Source organism: Papio anubis, chromosome 6 (genome assembly GCF_008728515.1).
Source record: "Papio anubis isolate 15944 chromosome 6, Panubis1.0, whole genome shotgun sequence".
In the NCBI taxonomy this organism is placed as follows: Eukaryota; Metazoa; Chordata; class Mammalia; order Primates; family Cercopithecidae; genus Papio; species Papio anubis.
In genome coordinates this window covers 130,360,190-130,381,476 of record NC_044981.1, presented here as the reverse complement: position 1 = coordinate 130,381,476, position 21,287 = coordinate 130,360,190, and the positions used below count along the sequence as shown (strand labels likewise).

General features: G+C 36.6%; 1 protein-coding gene across 1 annotated transcript in view; it reads right to left on the bottom strand.

Annotated features, from left to right (window-relative positions):
* The window catches only part of STX7 (syntaxin 7), a 56,033-nt gene that overhangs the window by 13,194 nt on the left and 21,552 nt on the right, over window positions 1-21,287 (bottom strand). The window contains exons 3-5 of the mRNA XM_003898179.4: window positions 4,700-4,769; window positions 1,380-1,473; window positions 561-698 (exon numbers count right to left, since the gene is read on the bottom strand). Of these exons, the coding sequence (XP_003898228.1) occupies window positions 561-698; window positions 1,380-1,473; window positions 4,700-4,769 (302 nt within the window). The remainder of the gene's footprint in view (window positions 1-560; window positions 699-1,379; window positions 1,474-4,699; window positions 4,770-21,287) is intronic.

The window sequence follows — 21,287 nt, the reverse complement described above, 5'->3', positions numbered from 1 at the left end:
TTATTTAGTTAAAGCTTAATGTAGTCTTGGAATCCATATGTTAATGAATAAGAAAACTTGTGATAGTTTGTAAGGGAATTTAAAATTAAATTAATTCAAAATTCTATTGTAAAGCTTCCTTTCATTTATTTTCTCCAGGCTCATGTTCATTTTCAATATTCAGACAACATAGTTGCGCCATTCATCTCCGTCATCTTGGTGTAATCCAGGAGGAAAGTGCTTTCTATACTAGCGTGTCCACAAGCAGAAAGCCTCCGTACCAAGACGATGTGAGACTACTACTCAGGGTTTGATCCCTCATCTTTTTTGACAAAATACGTCTCTATATTTTTATATAGTCTGTAATCTTCTGTACAATGACACACACAAAAAAACCCACAGTAATACATAATTATCATCTTCTCCAAAAATGGAGCAGAAAAGCATAAAAATGAATATTCAAGTGCTGATTTCCAAGTTATTCACAGATCTTTATGACTTAAAAAATTATGCTACTATAGACTTTGACAGGACCCTTAGGAAGTAAGGGTCGTTTCTAGAATGTCTTTTAAAATACTCACAGACACTCTGGAACTGGCTCTTACTCGAGCAACAAACTCTTTCTCTCGCTCAGCCGCTTGCCTCTGAACCTTCTGGAAGTTTGTCAGTGATGCTGTGAACTCTGCCACTAAGCGATCCTTCTGTATTTTCCTTTGACGCTAGAGGAAAGAGAAGAAAAAGCCAACTAGAATCTAGCTGTGAAGTAAAACAGTTTGCAGTAGTTAGTTCTTTATTTAATCCTGAAGTTTTCACTTGCTCCCCAATTACAGGGCCTTACGGATTAACTCTCAACAACATTCTGACAGTATGTCAAATACCGAGCATATTTAACTGGAGGCAAAAGACCCATTATGCTGGATTTCTCACCTCAAGTTTTCATGCTGCTAAAAACTAGCTCATTATTTTGAGGCTATTTTAAAGTAATTCCTTTTCAGGCAAATAAAGCCTTATACTTTTAGCTAAGTAATAACTTCCATTAAATAAGCAGGGAAATAAATATGTGCCCCCAGGACACCTCACATCTTGAATAAGCCTGCATGTTCCACGCACTCAGCCCCGGAAGGCCAGGAAATAATTACTCAGGAAGCATTTTCTGAGAACTTACTTAATTATGGGTCAGGGCAAATGCATGGAAATAATTTTTGCTTTATTGAACCACAGGATACTACCTGAGCAATTAAATATAGTTTTGTGTTCTGTGAACTAATCTCAAACAGAATTATTTTTGATTTCCTTTCTAGCATAATTTCCTTTCTAGCGTTTAACAGTTCAAAGATCCTACAACGTATTTGGTTTTTTTCACATTCAATGCATCAACAATGTGTCTTAAAGCTTGATACCTGTTCACTGGGGGTGGTGGGCAGAGATCCAAACTCTTTAATGTACTTATCTGTTTCTTTGGCAAGCTGGTTAGTATACTGCTGCTTCTGTTGCCTAAAGTGAGAAAGCACGCATTACAACCAAAGGACTAATACACTTCTTTAAGCTACAACTCTGTCATTTGAATCAACATTGACAAAGAGTTGTACAAAAATTGCCTTTTCATAAACTGGCTCTCAACTTTCTCTATCAAAAAAATTTCATATCCTATTCTTTGATAAATATTGAGCAAATATTACATGTCAGGTTCTTCACTGACACAGGGTAGGTGAGCTTAGAGAAATCAGTATCAATGACCATTTAGAAACACAGATGACTCAAATCAGAGGGAACTTGAAGGAGAGACTGTTGGATGTCTGATCCTTTGTTTGAGATACTGGGGATGTGGCAGCCCTTAATCTGCATCTCACACCTGGAAGGTCAGGTGAGCAAGAAAACATTTGTTGCCTTAGACTTTGCCCAGTTCCCAGATCTAGTTATAACTGGTCTCTCTTATTTCTCTATGTGAATAGATGCTATTCTCTATATGCTATAGATACTTAAAAAAAGAAAAAAAAAAGGTGGCGGCAGGCACACTGGCTCACACCTGTCATCCCAATACTTTGAGAGGCTGAGGCAGGAGGATCACTTGAGGCCAGGAATTTGAGACCAACTTGGCCAACATGGCGAAACCCCATCTCTACCAAAAATTAAAAAAATTAGCCAGGTGCAGTGGTGCATGACTATAATCCCAGCTACTTGGGAGGCTGAGGCAGGAGAATCACTTGAACATGAGAGGTGGAGGTTGCAGTGAGCTGAGATTGCACCACTGCACTTCAGCCTGAGCAACAGAGGAAAACTCTTGTCTCAAAAAATAAAAATAAAAATAAAAAGGAAAGAGACAATATTGGTACAAATTTACTATTATAAGTTTGCGCTGGAAAAAATAATAGCGTTTCCTTGTAAAGGGAAGGAACACAATAAATAAAAGAAGTAAATTATAGTTATCCCTCAGTATCTGCAGGGGATTGCTTCCAGGACCCCTGTGGATACCTAAATCCGTTGATGCTCAAGTCCCTGATATAAAAAGGTATAGCATTTGCATATAATCTATGCATATCTTCCCATATCTTTAAATCATCTCTAGATTATTTGTAATACCCAATACAATAATGTAAATGCTATGTAATAGTTGCCATATTTTATAGTTCAGTTTTTGTTTTTTTATTACCGTATTGTTATTTTTTTCTTGAATATTTTTGACCTGCAGTTGGCTGAATCTGGAGACATACAATCTATGGATACAGAGTGCTGACTACATATCCATATTTTATCTAGCTAGCTTATAAATGGAAAAGATTTCCAATTTGAAAACATGACACTAAAGAAAAAGCTCATATTGTGATGTTTTACAAATTACAACATCAGTACCTCTCATACATTTCATCTCATTTTAAATATGGTCTGGTCACACTTAGGGTCCTTTAAAATAACGAGATATTGTATAAGAATATGCTTAAGAATAGGGATCTGTATTTGGCTGACAAAGGGTAATTAAAATCTATTTCTATCTCTATTTACCAAATACCCTATCTTTAATGCATTTTTGTAAATCTTTGGAAATCATAATATAGTCAAAGTTTTAAAAAGAAGACCTTAGGCCGGACATGGTGGCTCATGTCTGTAATCACAGCACTCTGGGAGGTTGAGGTGGGGGGACTGTCTGAGTCCAGAATTGAAGACCAGTCCAGGCAACATGGCAAAACACCATCTCCACAAAAAATACAAAAATTAGCCAGGCATGGTGGACATGCCTGTATTCCCAGCTACACAGGAGGCTGAGGTGGGAGAAGAGATTGAGCCTGGGAGGTCCAGGCTGCAGTGAACCGTGATCAAGTCACTGCACTACAGCCTGGGTGACAGCATGAGATCCTGCCTCAAAAAAAAAAAAAAAAAAAAAAAAAAATTCTGAGTGACTATGGATATATATTCAGAATCTTCACTATTAACTCTATCAAAATATTAGAACTATTATGAATTATGTACTTCTATTCCATTTTAATTTAGTTTAATGAATTGTGGCTTGGAGCATTTTTACCATTCTGACACTTACCCACTGTGGAAAAATAAAATATAAATTAGAGATAATTGTAAGTTCTTCAAATTGTACTTCCTAAAAATATGAATTCCTATTACCTATCTTTTAATATCATTCTCTTTGCAATTTTCCCTCTACAGTTAATGTTGTTTAGAAGTATTGCTTACTAGATATATGTGACTTGAAATTTACAGCTGTAACAGTACTGAAATAAAATTTAAGACTTAAGTTTTAAATGACATTGGGAAACTCATTAAACCCATAAGAGACATGAACAAAATGGAAACAGTTCTTTTGGTCTATTTCTCTTACTCCAATTCTGTAAGGTTTAAATGAGAAAATATGTAAAAATACTCTGTAAAATCCATAACATACCACAGACAAGATATTATTGCTATGACTGCTGGTCTTCTAACAGCATATTAATTTACTGGAATATGTACTACATAATTCATTATAACTTTTTTTTTAAAGGGAAGCTAATGCTGTCTGAAATTCAAAGATGTAGGTATAAACTTGTGGGGAGACAGCTCACGTAGCTGGATATGTATTGGATCTAAACCAAATAAAACTCTGGTGACTGCAGGGATTGTTAGCTATGGAAAGTAAATCACATAAATTGAGATACTAGAGTTTAATTTTTCAACGGCTGTCAAAAACAACCTACCTAAAAACTATAAGAAATGCAACTAAAGAAATTCTGCTTTGATAGGGTAAGCCTATCAAAGAATTTTCTTTTCTTTTTTTTTTTTTGAGACAGAGTCTTGCTCAGTTGCCCAGGCTGGAGTGCAGTGGTGTGATCTCGGCTCACTGCAAACTCCACCTCCTGGGTTCAAGAGATTCTCCTGCCTCAGCCTCCTGAGTAGCTGGGACTACAGAAGCCTGCCACCATGCCTGGCTAATTTTTGTATTTTTAGTAGAGATGGGGTTGCACCATATTGGCCAGGTTGTTCTCAAACTCCTGAACTTGTGATCCGCCTGCCTCGGCCTGCCAGATTTTTAAAATACAAACACCTTCCTACTCCAGACAGGGAAAAATCTACACAAAAGCTTGGAACAAATGTATAGATAAGGTAGGAGAAAAATTCCATTGTTTTTCCATTTTTTTCCTCCAATAAACATAACACTACATATTGTAAAAGCAACAGAATAATAGCAATAGAGTTTTTCCTTTCTCTTTTATTTGTTTAACTAGATACTTACAGCTGTTGCCTCAATTCGGGTGAATCTTGAGGTGTTCCAAGTTGATTCAGAGTTCTTTGTATTTCTACAGCTATTATAATAGAAAATTCATGCATTAATTGTCACAAAAGTTAAGGCAACAGAAACAATGAGTTAAAAATATGTACAAGCAATTGGGCAGTTGAAAACAGACAGAAAAACAAAGATGAAAATAGAAAATATTAACTGGGAAAAAGAATAAACGGTTTACTTAAATCTAATTAGTAACAAAAATGAATTAATTTTCAAGAGGAAATTGTGTGGGAACGTTAACTTGTGAAAATGCACTTATGACCCCAAAATACCATCTTCTTCCTTATCCCATTAGGATATTAAATACAATGGCACACAGACTTCAATGCTACTAGCATAAAAATTGTGAGGAAAATAAGTAATGATTACACATTTCATTAGAATATAATGTAAATAAGTTATAGTTAATAAATGAGAAAGGAATAATAGAATTAGAAAAAATCATTTTTCAATTATCCATGTAATAACTGATTTTAGCAAGATCATCAAAAAATGCTAAAATCACAGGACATTCACACAACTTAAATTACCACCACACAGATGACATTAATTATAAACGACATAACTTTATCATATATAAATCTGTTGTCTGAAAACAAATGACCAAATTTAGCAGTGAGAATGGAAAAAACTGACATTATGAACCTTGTGACATGCTGCAGTGAGAAAGTCACAATATGATCTATGGATTTTTCTTGCCAAAATATTTAACATGAATCTAATCACAAAAAGAAATTAGACCAGTTTAGATTGTGGGACAATCTACGAGATAACGTGCCTGAGCATTTGAAGAAGTCAATGTCAAAAAAGGGAAGAAAAAAGTTGACAAAGACAGGGATGCTTTCTAAATTAAAGAATTAAAATACCCAAAAGACACTGTATGAGTTTTGACTGGATTCCGAATCAGGAAAAAGCAAGTACTATAAAAAGAATCGTAGGGACAATTGGAGAAATTTGAATACAGAAAGTAAAAAACACATTAAACAGAAGTTGAAAACGGCTCACAACTGGTGAATCCAGATGAAAGGTTCATTGTACTACACTTTTATATATATTTTGTGAGGTTTAGAATACTTAAAAATTTTAAAATAAGAAGCGCAGGGCTTAAAAGTCATGTTAAACTCACAATCCGGAAGTCTACAACTATTGCAATTTTTTTTTTTAAAGGCTCTACACAAAAGGGGAGGATCTATATAGTTTTATGTGTGTGGGGACATAAATAAAATGTCATGATACATAAATAAAACGTCAAGTAGAAATAATCTGACAATCCAAAGAACTCTTAACAATCTAACCCCCCCCCACTCTTTTTATTTAAATGAGTGGTTTACTTATATAGCTTAAATGCTTTAAAAATATTCATTATTTACACGCTCAAGGGAACGATAAAGTATTACAAAATGCAGGATAAGTTTTGGTCACTGGGAATGAAGTAATAAACACTGCTTTTAAGTCAAAGCTGAAAAACAGAAAGACTAGAGAGGAATCAAAGCATATAGTAACTGTAGCATTTGGCTAATTTAATAGGAATGTATAGTAACTGTAGCATTTGGCTAATTTAATAGGAATGTATAGTAACTGTAGCATTTGGCTAATTTAATAGGAATGTATAGTAACTGTAGCATTTGGCCTAATTCCCCAATAAGATGTATAGTAACTGCTTGTTTGGCTAATTTAATAGAAGATATTATAACTGTAGCATTTGGCTGAATTTAATAGAGATGTATAAATGTATAGCATTTGGCTAATTTAATAAGATGTATAATTAACTGTAGCATTGGCTAATTTAATAGGAATGTATAGTAGCTTCATAGCATTTGGCTAATTTAATAGGAATGTATAGTAACTGTAGCATTTGGCTAATTTAATAGGAATGTATTTTTGCTTTTTGGGAGTTCATTTTTCCTTTCATAAGATGAACAAATTTTGTTTTGCTGTGTTTAACTTATGGCTGCATGTGATTAGCTATATATTCCCTCTCAACCTCAACAGATTTTCTTGAACTGCCTTATAGTGTATGGATAATACAAACTGTAGTATGGGCATCGATAGACTACTGGCAGGTGTTTATCTCAACTCTAAAGGGTTATTGTTCTTTAGGAAAAAATCATAGCAAGTGAGAAAAAATAAATTATTTAATAAATGACACCAGGAAAACTGACTAACCATTTGGGCGGGGGAGAAAGAACCCTACCTCCCAGCATAGCAAAATATATTTTTAATAAACCATTAATTTAAATAGTAAAATTGAAAATATTAAACTGCTATAAGAAATATAAATGTTTTTATCATATCATCTTATATATGATCTTGGAGTAAGAGATATAAAATATTAGCTAAGGATGATACAAAACTAAAACCCACAGAGGAAAATATTGACAAATTTGACTACATAAAAGAACTTTGTTAAATGTTATATAAAAAATGTGTACATATATCACAAGTACTTATGTAAGTGTGTGTTTGTATACACATGGGAGACAGTAACTGCAGGATATGAAGAGGAAAAAGGTTAAACTACAGTGGTAGTTATTTTTAGTAACAGAAAAACAGCCCAATAAAAAATGGACAAAGGTTATAATCTTGCAATTTACAAAAGCCAAATGTATATATAACAAAATTTCAACTTCACTGATAATTAAACTTTCACATTTCTGATTGGTAAAAATTATGAAAAGCAGTTGAGGATATAATTGCAATCAAAAGCCTTAAAAACAAAAGGTATAGACTACATAATATATAAGAAAGAGGGAGCAATAGTCAATAACTAGAAATAATTTAGAAAATGCCAGACAATCCAGTAGAAAAATGGGCCAAGACACGTGTATACCTATGTAACAAACCTGCACATTCTGCACATGTATCCCAGAACTTAAAGCATAACAAAAAAAAAAAAAAAAGAAAAATGGGCCAAGAATAGGAACTTTAATATTCATGAATAAACCGAATAGCACAAAAAGGACTGAAATGCATATCCATCTTGCAAAGTACAAACAAGTACACTACATGAATGCTATATAAAATTACTCAGCCAATGAAAGAATTGAGTAGAAATAGATTCTGACAGGCCCAGTGGGTGCCTAGTTCCACCATGTGGTAATTTCCGGTTTCTGAACAGATAACAGATGTACTCAGCAACCCCCAGTTCTCACTCATACTCCCTAAGTAAGGGCTCTTATGGAAGAAAGAAATCACTGGAACTCCTTGGGGACCCACTCTAATGAAACAATAAAACCAAGGGCATTATCTGTTCCCTGGGAATTACTCAGAAATGCCACCACAAAGGACAGAAAGAGCAGGGAGTGGACATGCCTCATTCCCATTTAACTGGTCTATCTGGAGGATGCAGAAGGCTAATGCTCATGACAACTAGCAAAAGCTATTCAGGTGGTGACTCCAACTGCAATGTTCCTCAAAATGTGATGGATGTACTACAACAGAGCATCACAATCTCTAGCTACTTGTATATACCTGCTGATACGGCAAACACTTTTTGCTCTATCCTAAAAGACAGAGAACATGAGGAAGGATTTGCTATCAATGGGATGGGACATCAGCAAGCCTTCACAGGTTTATCTCATGGTTATGTACACTCTCAATCTCTGTACTACAATTTTGTTGTCAAGGATATGGATCATCTCCTCCTACAGGACACTACATTAGTCCAATAGACTAGTTACATCTGCTTTTAGGACCAGAAAAGCAGGAAGCAACATGTACTCTTAGATGTCTGCAAAGCATAAGTAAGCCAGCAGGTAGAAAATAAAGCCATGAAAATACAGGGCAGTGTTTCCTCAGTGAAAAATCTTCGTGAATTAATCTGTAGATAACTGACATACTTCTGCAAAGTGCTTTTCTTTGTAGACTCAAGTACAAATGAGAAACAGACTTTTTAATGCTGCTTCCACCCTTTACTGAATGACCCAAAGGTTACCAGCTTCAGCTTCAACTCCCAAAAGAAAAGGCCATCCAGAGAGTTCAAGTGGTGGTATAAGCAGATCTACAACTTGGCTTTAATGACTCAGCTAATCCAACGGTACACCAAGCCTGTGTAATTTCAGGGCACTGAAGAAAACTAGTAGCAAATCCCAATAGGAAAAACATAGGGGTCCCTTAGAATATTGGCGCCAAACCATCCTTTCGAGGACTCATTCTGGCCTTGCTACTGAGCCCTGGATAGAGTACACAACGGTACAAGGTAACCAAGTGAGCCAAGCTGTTCACCATGAATTGGGTGTTCTCTTGTTGGTACAGCCTTTCTACATTTTGTTCTACGTATGTCAGTCAGCCTATCCCTCACCCCAACTCCTGAAGCACTTGTTCAGTGAAATAATAAACTAGCAATGGTTGTCAGAACAAAAGCCAGAGGGAGGCTCACCAATATGGATTTCCCCTTACTCAGGTGGACATGACCATGGGCATTGCCATATACCAATTTGCAACAATAGCAATCTCATGTTACACACTAGTAAATTATTTTTGATTTCTTGTATTAATGTTTTCATTCATCCTTTGGACTTCCCAGATGCATATCCATATGCTCTACAGAGATGATTTTACCCATTTTATTTCCTATGGCTAATTATCTTTACAAACACTTTGAATAATGTGCTAATTTAAAAACAAAAAGCAAACTAGTGATCTGACGTTGTTGAGGGTTGACCCAGCTAGCTGGTGACAAGATAACTGTGCTCCTTCCATCTTGGAGGAGGCAGAATTTTATATTCACTTCAATGGTACTACTCTGGGTTCTGTTATGCATCCTCTAAGCACCCACTGCGCCCCCTGCCGCCCGTCCCCACTCACCCCACCCCATGCTTCTACCAGACTCCTAGTCCACCTATTAGTCACAATCAAGGTGTTCCACACACTGATGCTTCTGATCAAGAAATTACAGAGAAAAAAAATCAAGGACAATGGGATTCACTGCTCTGCCATGCATTCTGTTATCTAGAAGCTGCTGGACTTCTAGAATGTTTATGGCCTACTGAGACTCAATCCTGGCACCAGCTGGGAGACAAGCATCTTGGGAAACTGAAGTGCTGTCCTATAGGATCTTTATGGTCTCAAAGAACCAGCACTCCAGGGTGCTGTTTCACCTATAGCCAGAAAGAAACTTGGATTTGGGAAGTAAGGGGACAAAGTGCAGTATTTCACAATTACATCTAATTATCCATTTGTACAATTTTTTCCATCTCTCAAGATGATTTAGAGACAATATCCAAGTGAGGAAAACAATCACGTTTTCAAGACTACAACTGGTCATTTAGGGACAAGGTAGTATGTTGACTGAGGTAATTATTAAGCAGAAGTTGGGGTATGCTCATACACAAGTAAAAGGGAGATGAACTGGAGGGGACCTGATAATACTGTCATCTACAATCATAAAAGTGAGTACCGCATAGCCTGTGAGCAGGAGCAACAAGGACCCAGGGATGAAAATCTGGGTTATCCCAAACTGCTGAGATACTGAAAGACAGCAAGAGGAACGTGGAATGGTTATTATAACAGGAAAATAGTAATACAAACTGCAGCCTGTGATCAGCTGTAGAGTGGCAACTGAGGACCTGCCAATATTTTTTCTCTTGTTCTGCAATGTATATATTTAGATATATTAACTGTCTGTCTCCTTCCCTATCTATTTCCTCCACTGTTATATATAGAACGTACTGTTTGTGGTTACACGGAGACACTGTTCCACAGGCTAAGGGATACTGCTGCTTAGTTTTGCTGAAAGAGAGGAGCGCACAGGAAATCACCCCCTAGATTTGGCATTGGCTACAGGAACTGAATAGACCTGTTTTATCCTTTCTGTGGAAATGGGAAAGGAGTTCTCGTTGTATGAGGGATAGCAGCAGTATGTCAGGCAGAAGCTTTTGTTTTTAAGCTTAGGTACAAAAAAAGGAAGTGTATTCACTGTAGAAAACAAAAGGGATAAATTACAGCGAAATTTATTTTGGGTCACCTAATACCCAAAGCTACTATTACACTGGGATCTTTTTGGTTATAATATTATGACCACTGAGAAGTGGCATCACAGAGCCAGTCTTTGGAGGGGGAAAAAAACTGATGGTCAAAGCACCAAAACTGTTTTAAGATTCTTTGAACATTGCTTACCTTCATTATAATTCAGGTGATTAATAATGAAAGTATTAGTCGCTATTACTAACAATCTAGTTATAATCAAAAGCTACATTTACTCTGTGCTTTTGGCTTTGTAGATTTAGGTTTTATAGATACTGAAATTTCTTAAAAATCAAATGATCTCGCTAACAACCTCCTTGTCACTCTGAAACAATTTTTTAAGATAATACAATGTCTCATAAAATGAAGCCCCTTAGAAAACAACCATTATGTTATTGCCTAATAGAATGCATTTAACTAATGAGAGCGAGTTGCTTCTCATGAATAGAAATGGAAGACAAGTCCCCCTACACTTATGCAGCATACAATCTAGAAAAGGACAAAAAGAAAGTACAAACACCATATAAACTCAGAGGGAGCAGCAGCAACAAATGCTATAACAATGTTTCAAACAATGACCTATATTATAATATATGTGTTCTATTGGAGAACAATCCAAAAAGCTGTAATGAAGGTGGCATTTGTAATGGTTTGAAGGGTAAGAAACAGGACATTTCAGTTTGGAGATTCAAACCTCTAATGTCATACTCAGACATACACTGAAATGATCAGAATACCTATTAGTCACCCTAACTAGAAGGCAAACTTCTTAAAGGCAAAGACTAAGTTTTATTCATTTTGGTATTTCCAGAATTTATCATATTGTTGACCCTCAATGAATAGTTTTATGAGTGAACCATAAAAAGAATACTGGAAAGACCAAAACTTATATAATAATATGTATTTCTAAAACATAAAGCATAAATAAATGGAGAGTTAAGAAAGGTAGTTATGCCCATTTATTATTCACTCATTGATTCATTCGACACACATTTACTGGGCATCTACTATGTACCAGGCACAATGGGAGGGCTGTTGAACATCAACATTAATTTGTTGTGTTCCTTTAAATTGAGCAGGTCTACACTTGAGGATCAATTAAAGGCATCATCTGATCAGGTGATAAAGGGATTACAGAAACATAAATCTGAAACTACTAAATCAAATTTGGAAGAAATATTATGTGGTATTAGTTCAATCCTATTTTATAAACAAAGAAGCTGAGAACCAGACAGAAAAACTAACTTGTTCCAACAACTATAGCTATTTATTAGAAGAGCTAGGGTTAGAATGTAGATTTCTTGGTTTTCAAAAAACTTTTTTCAGTGTGTTAAAAGAACTGAAAGTAAAAGACGTTAAAACACATTATTTCATAATCCAGGTGTGTGACAGTTGACAAAGCAAACAAAGAAAAAATAAGTGTGTCTAGATTGAAAAAGTAATCTGAAGGAGTTGAACTGAGATGTTTAGAGGTTTCCAGCAGTGCTCAAAGTAAGTTTAGGTCCGGCAGTGGATCACAAGGGTCCTTCTTCCAGCTGAAAGTGATCAAGAAAGAAATGCCTGCTCTTTCTCCGGGTTTTATGAACTGCCAAGATTCCAGAGACTTCATTTTATATACAACTAGCATTACCCTCCTACACCAGGGTCAACAAATTATGGCCCGTAGAGCCTGAAACCTGGTTTCGTATAGACTTCCAAGCTAAGAACTGTTGCTACAGTTTTAAAGGGTTAACAAAAAAAAAAAAAAAGAAAATGCAAGAAAGTCTAAAAGTGTCCGCCCTTTACAGGGAAAGTTGGCCGGTCCTTGTCCTCAATTATTAAAAATTACTAAAACCTTGTATTTAAAAACTCAACTTGGCATGTTATTTGAATGTACTGTCATCCTTCACTATCCCTAGAGGATTGGTTCCATGCCTCCCTCCATCCACCTCCCACAGATAACAAAATCCACAGATGCTCAAGTTTCTAATACAAAATGGCAGAGTATTTGCATATAACCTATGCGCATCCTCCTGAATATCATCTCTACATTACTTACAATACCTAATATAAAATAAATGATATGTAAATTGTTATAGTGTGCTGTGTTTTATTTGTATTTTTTATTTTTTAAATTTTTCTGAATATTTTTGTTCCATGGTTGGTTGAATCCATGCAGAACCCACGGAAATGGAGGATCTGCTGTAGTCACTATATTGTTAAGTCTATCTAGTAAAATATTTAACAATGTTACAAAATTTCCATTGAACATGCATGCATGTACACTGAGTTGAATTTCTTTAATTCTCAGAATATGTTATTCACCCATCATAGGTGTTGGCTTGAGTACTTCATTTTCATCTGTTGCTCTTATACTAATTTAGAAACAAAATACGTTTTCATTGCTTTGGATAAGCATTTTTATAGCATATTTGCTGCAAAAATATTGTTAGCACTCTATTATTTTATGACTCTCTGGTTTTTGGCTATCTCCTAAGTTCTTCCTCTTCTAGAAGGCATGGATAGTAGGATATGTGGGTTCACAGGATCTTCTGCCACACTCCAATTGACCATATTCAAAAATGCTTGAGAAAAATAAGCTTAGAGAAAGGGAGATAAGAAGTTTCTAGTCAGATGACAAGCAGTATGGTGATCTGGAAAAATAAATAATCCTCCTATTTTCTCCCAAGTCCAGTCTGTAGGATTTCACTTCATTATCTAGCCTTAGGTGCTATGAATTTATAGGACAGTCATCTTCTATTTTGATCGGCCTAGGTCCAATTAAAGAAAAAAACTCATGAAACAAGCTGCAGTTTTTCCAACCATAAAAAGAATTATTTAAGCATAAACAGTTTCTTGAAGAAAAGTTCATCTAATGCATACAGATAGGATTAAATCAACATGTGTCTCTATGAGAATACAAAGAAAAAATTATTTTTGCATTATCTACAATTTTGAACTATCTGTACCACTACTCACTTCCACAGACGTGACTTCAAAGAGTATGTTACATTTTTTCATAACAGAAAAAGAATACCATTTCCTACACATCCGAAAATGAGGCACTACTGGGTCATCAAAAACAAAACAGTGTCCCATTTCTGGCTCTTCATCTACAGCAATGAAGACCCATTCTATTCCACATGGATCTGCTGCCATCTAGTGGACTATTTAAGAAAAAAAGCTTTACAGTAAAGAATAGTTTGTCATAAAATTGTAGGCTGAATTTGGTATCACGGGCTATTAATCCATAATGTTACCACCTGTCAGAGTTCACCAGCGAATGGATGCTGCCTGACAAATGAGACTGGCCAGGCTGTGGCGGCATGGCAGATCAACCTAACACACACACAGAGTACCTTCAAAGAACTGTCTCCAAATAACTAAGAATAGCTGTCTTCAATTTTAGCAGAAAACATCTGTTTTCAACATAAAATAACCAACTTGTAACAGCCAAACATAGAAAAAAATAATGGTTAGTAAAATCCCTGGACAAGTGACTTTGAGATTCCAACACAGACTTAGCCACATCACACTGAGGAAGAAGTACAATTGAAGGCTGACCAGCAGGCACAGTTGGAGCCAGAAAACCTGATTTGGAAACCTTATCTCACTTCTTCCTGGCTGCTGACCCTGGACAATTTACCTAATGTCCCCAAGCTATAACAGCTTCAACAGTGAGAAAGCACCTATTTCTCAGTTGTCATAAACTTTAACCAAGAACAATACAGGTAGGCACCGTGTACCGGATATAGCAAGAGTTCAACAGAGTCTGTTGTTCTCTTGAAGGTCAGAAATGAATTAATAAGAATATTCTTATTAACACTGTTTTATTAAAACGCCACTTTATTGAGGTACAACTGACAAACTGCAAATATATAAACTACAGTTTTACAAGTTTGGACATATGTGTACATCTGTAAAACCATCATCACACTTAAGACAGTTATTAGATTCTTCACCCTCAAAAGTTTCCTTGTAGTTTGCAATTTCCTCCCTCCTGCATATATCTGTTGCTTCCTCCCTTCATCACCAAGCAATCACTAACATGCTTTCTGTTGCTTTATGTTATTTTGCATTTTCTGAAGTTTTATATAAATGAAATCACAAAGTATTTACTCTTTTTTGAAAAAGTGTGGTGTCTGGCTTAAGTTAGCCTACTTATTTTACGATTCATCCATGCTCTGTATATCAATAGTGCATTCCTTTTATTGCTGAGTATTCCACTGGATGATACAACATAATTTGTTTATTCACCTATTGATGGACCTTTGTGTTGTTTTCCGTTTTTGTCCATTACAAATAAAGCTCCTAGTAGTATCTGTCTACAAGTCTTTATATCGGCATATATTTAATTTTTATGTGTGAATAAACAGGAGTAGAATGGCTGGATGGTACAATAGGTGTTACATTTAGCTTTCTTAAAACAGCCAAACTATTTGACAAAGCGGTTCCATTTTACACTTCCACCAGCAGTGTATGAAAGCTTCTGTTCCTCAATATCCTCTCCAGTACTTGGTACGCTCAGTCTTTTAAATTTTGCCAAATAGGTTAATAGTGGTATCTGTGTGTTTAATTTGTATTTTCCTAATAACTAAGGACGTTAAGTATCCAAACATCCTTAGTTGAGATGGCAAATATGTGCTATTTGCCATCTGAATATCTTCTTTGTTGAAGTGTCCGTTCAAATCACAATACTGTCTTCTGATGCATGATCAAGGCATATCTTCCCAATTATATAGGTTTTCTTTAATTTCAGCAATATTTTGTATTGTTCAGTGTTCAAGTATTTCACTTATTTTGCCCCCAAGTATTTCATGATGTTATTATAAATGCCAGCTTTTTAAATTTCAAATTTGTATTTTGATTGCTCATTGTCAGTATAGAGAAATACAATTTATTTTTGTACATTGATCATATATTTTGCAACCTTACTAAATTGACTTTTTTGTTCTAGTAGATTTTTTTTTAATTGCAGATTCCATCAGATTTTCTAGACATTTATGTCTGTGAACACAAATGGTTTTAATTCTTTTCCCAATGTGAAGACCTTTTATTTGTTTATATTATCCATCTGCACTAGCTGGATCCTCCAGTACAATTCTGAATAGAAGTGGTGAGGGCAGACATCCCTGTCTTGTTCCTGATCTTATAAAGGAAAGCATTCGTCTTTCACCATTAAGTGTGACACTGTAAGTTTTCATAGATGCTCTTTTGTCAGGTTAAAGAGTTCACTTCTACTCCTAGTTTACTGATAATTTTTGTTAGGAATGGAAGTAGAATTTCTCAAATACTTTTTCTGCATCTAATGAGATGATTATATAGGTTTTCTTTTTAAGTTTGTTAATATAATGAACAACAATGATTGCTCTTTGAATATTAAACCAACCCTGAATTCCTGGGATATACTCCACTTGTTATATCCTTTTAAAATATTGGTGGATTTGATTAAATTGTTTAAATTTTTTGCATTTATGTCATGAGATGAAATTGATATGTAGTTTTTTTTTTTTTTTCCTGTTTTTTGTTTTGTTTTTTTGAGACACAGTCTCACTCTGTCACGCCCAGCCTGGAGTGCAGTGGCGTGACCTCAGCTCACTGCAACCTCCCACTCCCGATTCAAGCAATTCTCCTGCCTCAGTCTCCCAAGTAGCTGGTGCCCACCACCACTGCCGGCTAATTTTTTGTGTTTTTAGTAGAGACAGAGTTTCACCATATTGGCCAGACTGGTCTTGAACTCCCGACATCAGGTGATTCACCAGCCTTGGCCTCTCAAAGTGCTGGGATTACAAGCATGAGCCACTGCACCCAGCCTAGTGTTCTCTTCTTTTACTGTCTTTATCTGGTTTCAATATAAGGATTATACTGACCTGATAAAATGAAGTCTTCAATTTTTTGAAACAGTTTGTGTACAATTAGCTAAATATTTGATAGAATACACTAGTGAAGATATTTGAGTCTGGTTCTTTGTGAGAAAGTTTTAAGTTGTAATTTCAATTTGCTTGATATAGAGCCAGGCAGGTTACTGACTTATTTTGAGTGAACTTTGATAATTTGTGTCTATCAAGGAATTTATCCATTTCATCTAAGATGTCAACTTCATTGTCATAAAGTTGTTTATAATATTCCCTTAATTGCAGCCACAAAAAAAAACAAACAAAAAAACAACCGAGTTCACGTCCTTTGCAGGAATACGGATGAAGCTGGAAACCATCACTCTCAGCAAACTAACACAGGAACAGAAAAGCAAACACTGCATGTTCTCATTCATAAGTGGGAGTTGAACAATGAGAATACATGGACACAGGGAGGGGAACATCACACATCGGAGCCTGTAGGGGGATGGACAGCAGGGGAAGGAGAGCCTTAGGACAAATGCTGAATGCATGTGGGGCTTAAAAGCTAGATGACGGGTTAGTAGGTGCAGCAAACCACCAAGGCACATGTATACCTATGTAACAAACCTGCACGTTCTGCACATGTGTCCCAGAACTTAAAGTAAAATAAATAAAATAAAAACCATTTCAAAGGAAAAAAAATCCTTTAAATAAATGACAGATTCTGTAATGTACGGAATAGATGTAAATATGTATAGATTTTTACATATAAAAATATGTAGAATTTGTAATAGATCATCTCTCTCATTCCTGATATCAGTAATTTGTTTCTTCTATTTTTTTCATATTCAGTCTGGTTAGAGGTTTATCAGTTCTATTGATCTCAAAGAAATAGCTTTTGGTTTCATTGATTTTTTTTTTCCCCTTCGATTTCCACTATGATTTGAATTTCCTTTTTCCTGCTGACTTTGTAATTTCAGTTGTTTTTACTAAATTTCTTAGTGTGAAAACTGAGGTCATGATTTGAGACCTGTCTTCTTTTCTAATGCAGGTGTTTAGTGCTCCCTTAAGTATTGAGTTAATACCATCCAACAAATTTTGATATATGATGCTTTCATTTACATTCAGTTCAGAATATTTTCCAATTCCTCTGTTTGGCCTTCTCTTTGATCCACAGCTTATCTGAAATGTGTTTAGTTTTCAAACATTTGGGGATTTTCCAGGGATCTTTCTGTTACTGAGTTCTAATTTAATTTCACTGTAGTCAAGGAATAGATCTTGTATGACTTGAATCTTTAAAGTTTGCTGAAACTCTTGCTTAACGCCAGGAATATAGTCTCTCTTAATAAATGCTCTGGGTGCACCTGAGAAAAATGTGTGTTCTGCTGTTGTTGAATAGGCTGTTGTATAAATGGCTGTCACTATCAAGGTGATTAGTACTTTCAATCTTCTGTATCCTGATTTGGTATCTACTTGTTCTATCAATTATTCAGACAGGGGTATTGAAAGCCATAATTGCAGCTTTGTCTATTTTTCCTTGCAGTTTTGTCAGCTTCTGCTCCATATATTTTGAAGCTGTCTTATAGGGGAGTTCTGTCACTTTTTTTAAGTGTTCAGCTTCTTATTTACATTTCTTAACTATCTAATGTGAACCATACTTGAGTGCTAATACTTAATAATCTATGATATAATTATAAGAACTGTAGAGATGATAAATATCAATTGACACAAGATAGTTATAGCCCATAATTGGGAGGGAGGAGTCAGCTACTATGTGACAGTGACATGTATCTAGTAGTTGCATGTAAGTGACATATTTAAAACAGGACTAGAAAAAAAACCCTAAATATTAAAAGAAACAAACTCTGTTTTAGACTCCAATCTTTCCTCATCTATCAAGCCCTCCATCTTTGTTAGAGGGTGGTTTGGAGTATTAAACAAGATGATACAGGCCAGGCGCAGTGGCTGATACCTGTAATCCCAGCTCTTTGGGAGGCCAAGGTAAGCAGATCACTTGAGGCCAGGAGTTTGAGACCAGCCTGGCCAACATGGCGAAAACCCATCTCTTCTAAAGATACAAAAATTAGCCAAGCATGGTGGCACATCCCTGTAGTCCAAGCTGCTCGAGAGGCTGAAGTACAAGAATAGCTTGAACCCAGAGGAGTAGGTTGCAGTGAGCCAAGATTGTGCTGCTGCACTCCAGCCTAGGTGACAGAGGGAGACTCTGTCTTAAAAATATATATATATAGGCCGGGCGCGGTGGCTCAAGCCTGTAATCCTAGCACTTTGGGAGGCCGAGACAGGCGGATCACGAGGTCAGGAGTTCGAGACCATCCTGGCTAACACGGTGAAACCCCGTCTCTACTAAAAAATACAAAAAACTAGCCAGGCGAGGTGGTGGGCGCCTGTAGTCCCAGCTACTCGGGAGGCTGAGGCAGGAGAATGGCGTAAAAACCCGGGAGGCGGAGCTTGCAATGAGCTGAGATCCGGCCACTGCACTCCAGCCTGGGCGACACAGTGAGACTCCGTCTCAAAAAAAAAAAAAAAAAAAAAAAAAAATATATATATATATATATATATATATATACACACACACACACACACACACACAAATATATATATATATATATATATATAAAAACATTTTAGAAATAGCATAAAGATCTAAGAATAAAAGTACAAGATGTTATTACTAATAAGTCTTGGACAATTAGAGTTAGGATCCGGGTTCGTTATACGGTACAATGTGCAGAGAAAAATGTATCATTAGAAATATCCACATCTATCTATTTCTTGTATCAAGAAAAAAACAAGAAAAGTGTGTTAAAACTCTAAAAAGCATATCACAAGTGGAAAAATTTCCTGGAGAATCTGAAGGATGGCTACTAAAACAATTTTGGCTTCTCCCCTCTAGCATTAGCATATCTCATGGTCTGTCTTATGACCTGAAGAGAACACGTGTCTTCTTTGTGAGCAAAAGCACTGATCCAAACTGCAAAGACAAGAAGGGGTGGGAAGGGAGATGGAGAAGGATCTTCTAAAGGATGAGTCTCGAGGCTGGAAGCTCAATGGAGAGTGTCCACCCACAGGGCCCAACTACACTGGCTTCCTGTGCTCCCCTTCCCAGCACAGAATATCCGAAGGCATAGCCCGCTTCCACAAAGCAATCTCAAATTTACAACACATTTAATTTTCACTTTGTCATTGGTTTTCTTCCCGGATACTTTAAAGGTAGAAAGGCATAAAGGTCAAATCAGTGGAAATTTGGGGCATTTTAAAGCTACTGTAGATTAATAAAGGGTTAAATCTGAGGGCACAGTTCTTAAAAATAAAGTACAAAAACAAGTCATCTAAAATTGTATGTAAACAACAATTTGGACTTCTAGATGGCTAGAACATTACAGGCTGGGTCTTTTAGCAAATTTATTCACCCTAACATTTTTCACATGGACCTGCTCAGTTTACCTGCTCTGAGGCAGTCTGGAATCAGAAGCAACAACGGTTCCATGAAAATGTGATTTGTGTAAGAAGCAAACAGGTAAGGATTGGGCAGTGGTGAGGCCCTGCGCCTTGCAGTTCCCCAACCCCGCTGACACATCTTTTGCCCATCATGATGAGCTTCCTTCCTGTCATCCACTCGAGGGCCCAATAATTCTCCGACTGCTGCAAAAGCAGCTGAACTCTTGTCGCAAGTTCCCCTCAGTTTACAAGCACGATTCCCAAACCTTTTACTTCAGTCATTTCTGATCAGTTCTAACTGCCAACACATGCTGACAGCTGTATCTAAAACACTGAAAATCGATTTCTGCTTCTTATAGAAACACAGTAGAAGCATGTTTCTGAATATTCCTCCTTCTTCCCTCCTCAAGGCATATTATAGAATGGGGGAGCAGGGAGAAAAGCCACAAAAATTACATTTCAGAGAAATTAACACAAAATGTGTAAATACGGTCAAATTCTCGAAAACGTGTAAATATGGCCAAAAGCAACAGAAAATAACAGGTCCTGAGCAGGAAGCCGTATGGGTGCGGTGGAGAATAACCGGGGTTGCAGAGCTCCACACTGTCACCAGCAAATCATCAGAAGAGCTGATCCCACCCGGAGCTGGGAATGGGCAGAAGCAGGGCTGAGAAGCACCTGGGACTGTGCTGGCAGTGGGAAAAGGAGACACAGAACAGATTCAGGAGGCCATGGGCTGCTGACCCTTCTCAAAAACCAGGGTAACACCTTGGAAAGAGGTGTCTGTGCATCTTGGGGCTGATGAAGTGATTGGGATGACATCAGGGATGGAGCAGGAAGCCCTCCTACACCAGGCTAGGTGCTGAGAGGCAGAGGAGGAAAGAAACAGTCCCGTCAGGGCAGCATAGCACAGCAGAGAGAATGGAGCCCTTGAGCAGAGAAACTGGCACTTCCCTCTCCCTCCACTGTAATCTCCTGCCAGGAAAATCAAACTCATTCCATTGAAAAAAAAAAAAAAAAATGGGGAGAGTAACCACACAAAAGACTATTTTAAAATGTGGAAAAGAACAGTAAAACTCCCTAAGAGAACTCGCAGCAGGAAAACACGTTGCCACAAAGTGAATATGGTAAAAATTATACCCCAAAATACCCACAGGATTAAAAAAAAAAAAAAAAAAAAAACAACTCAATGAAGCAATCACAGTGTAAAGGAAGATCACAAAAGAACTCCTCAGAGACGGCCAGATAACATGCATGTACTGACAAACTAGAGACTGGAGGAACTCAGGAAAGAAGGA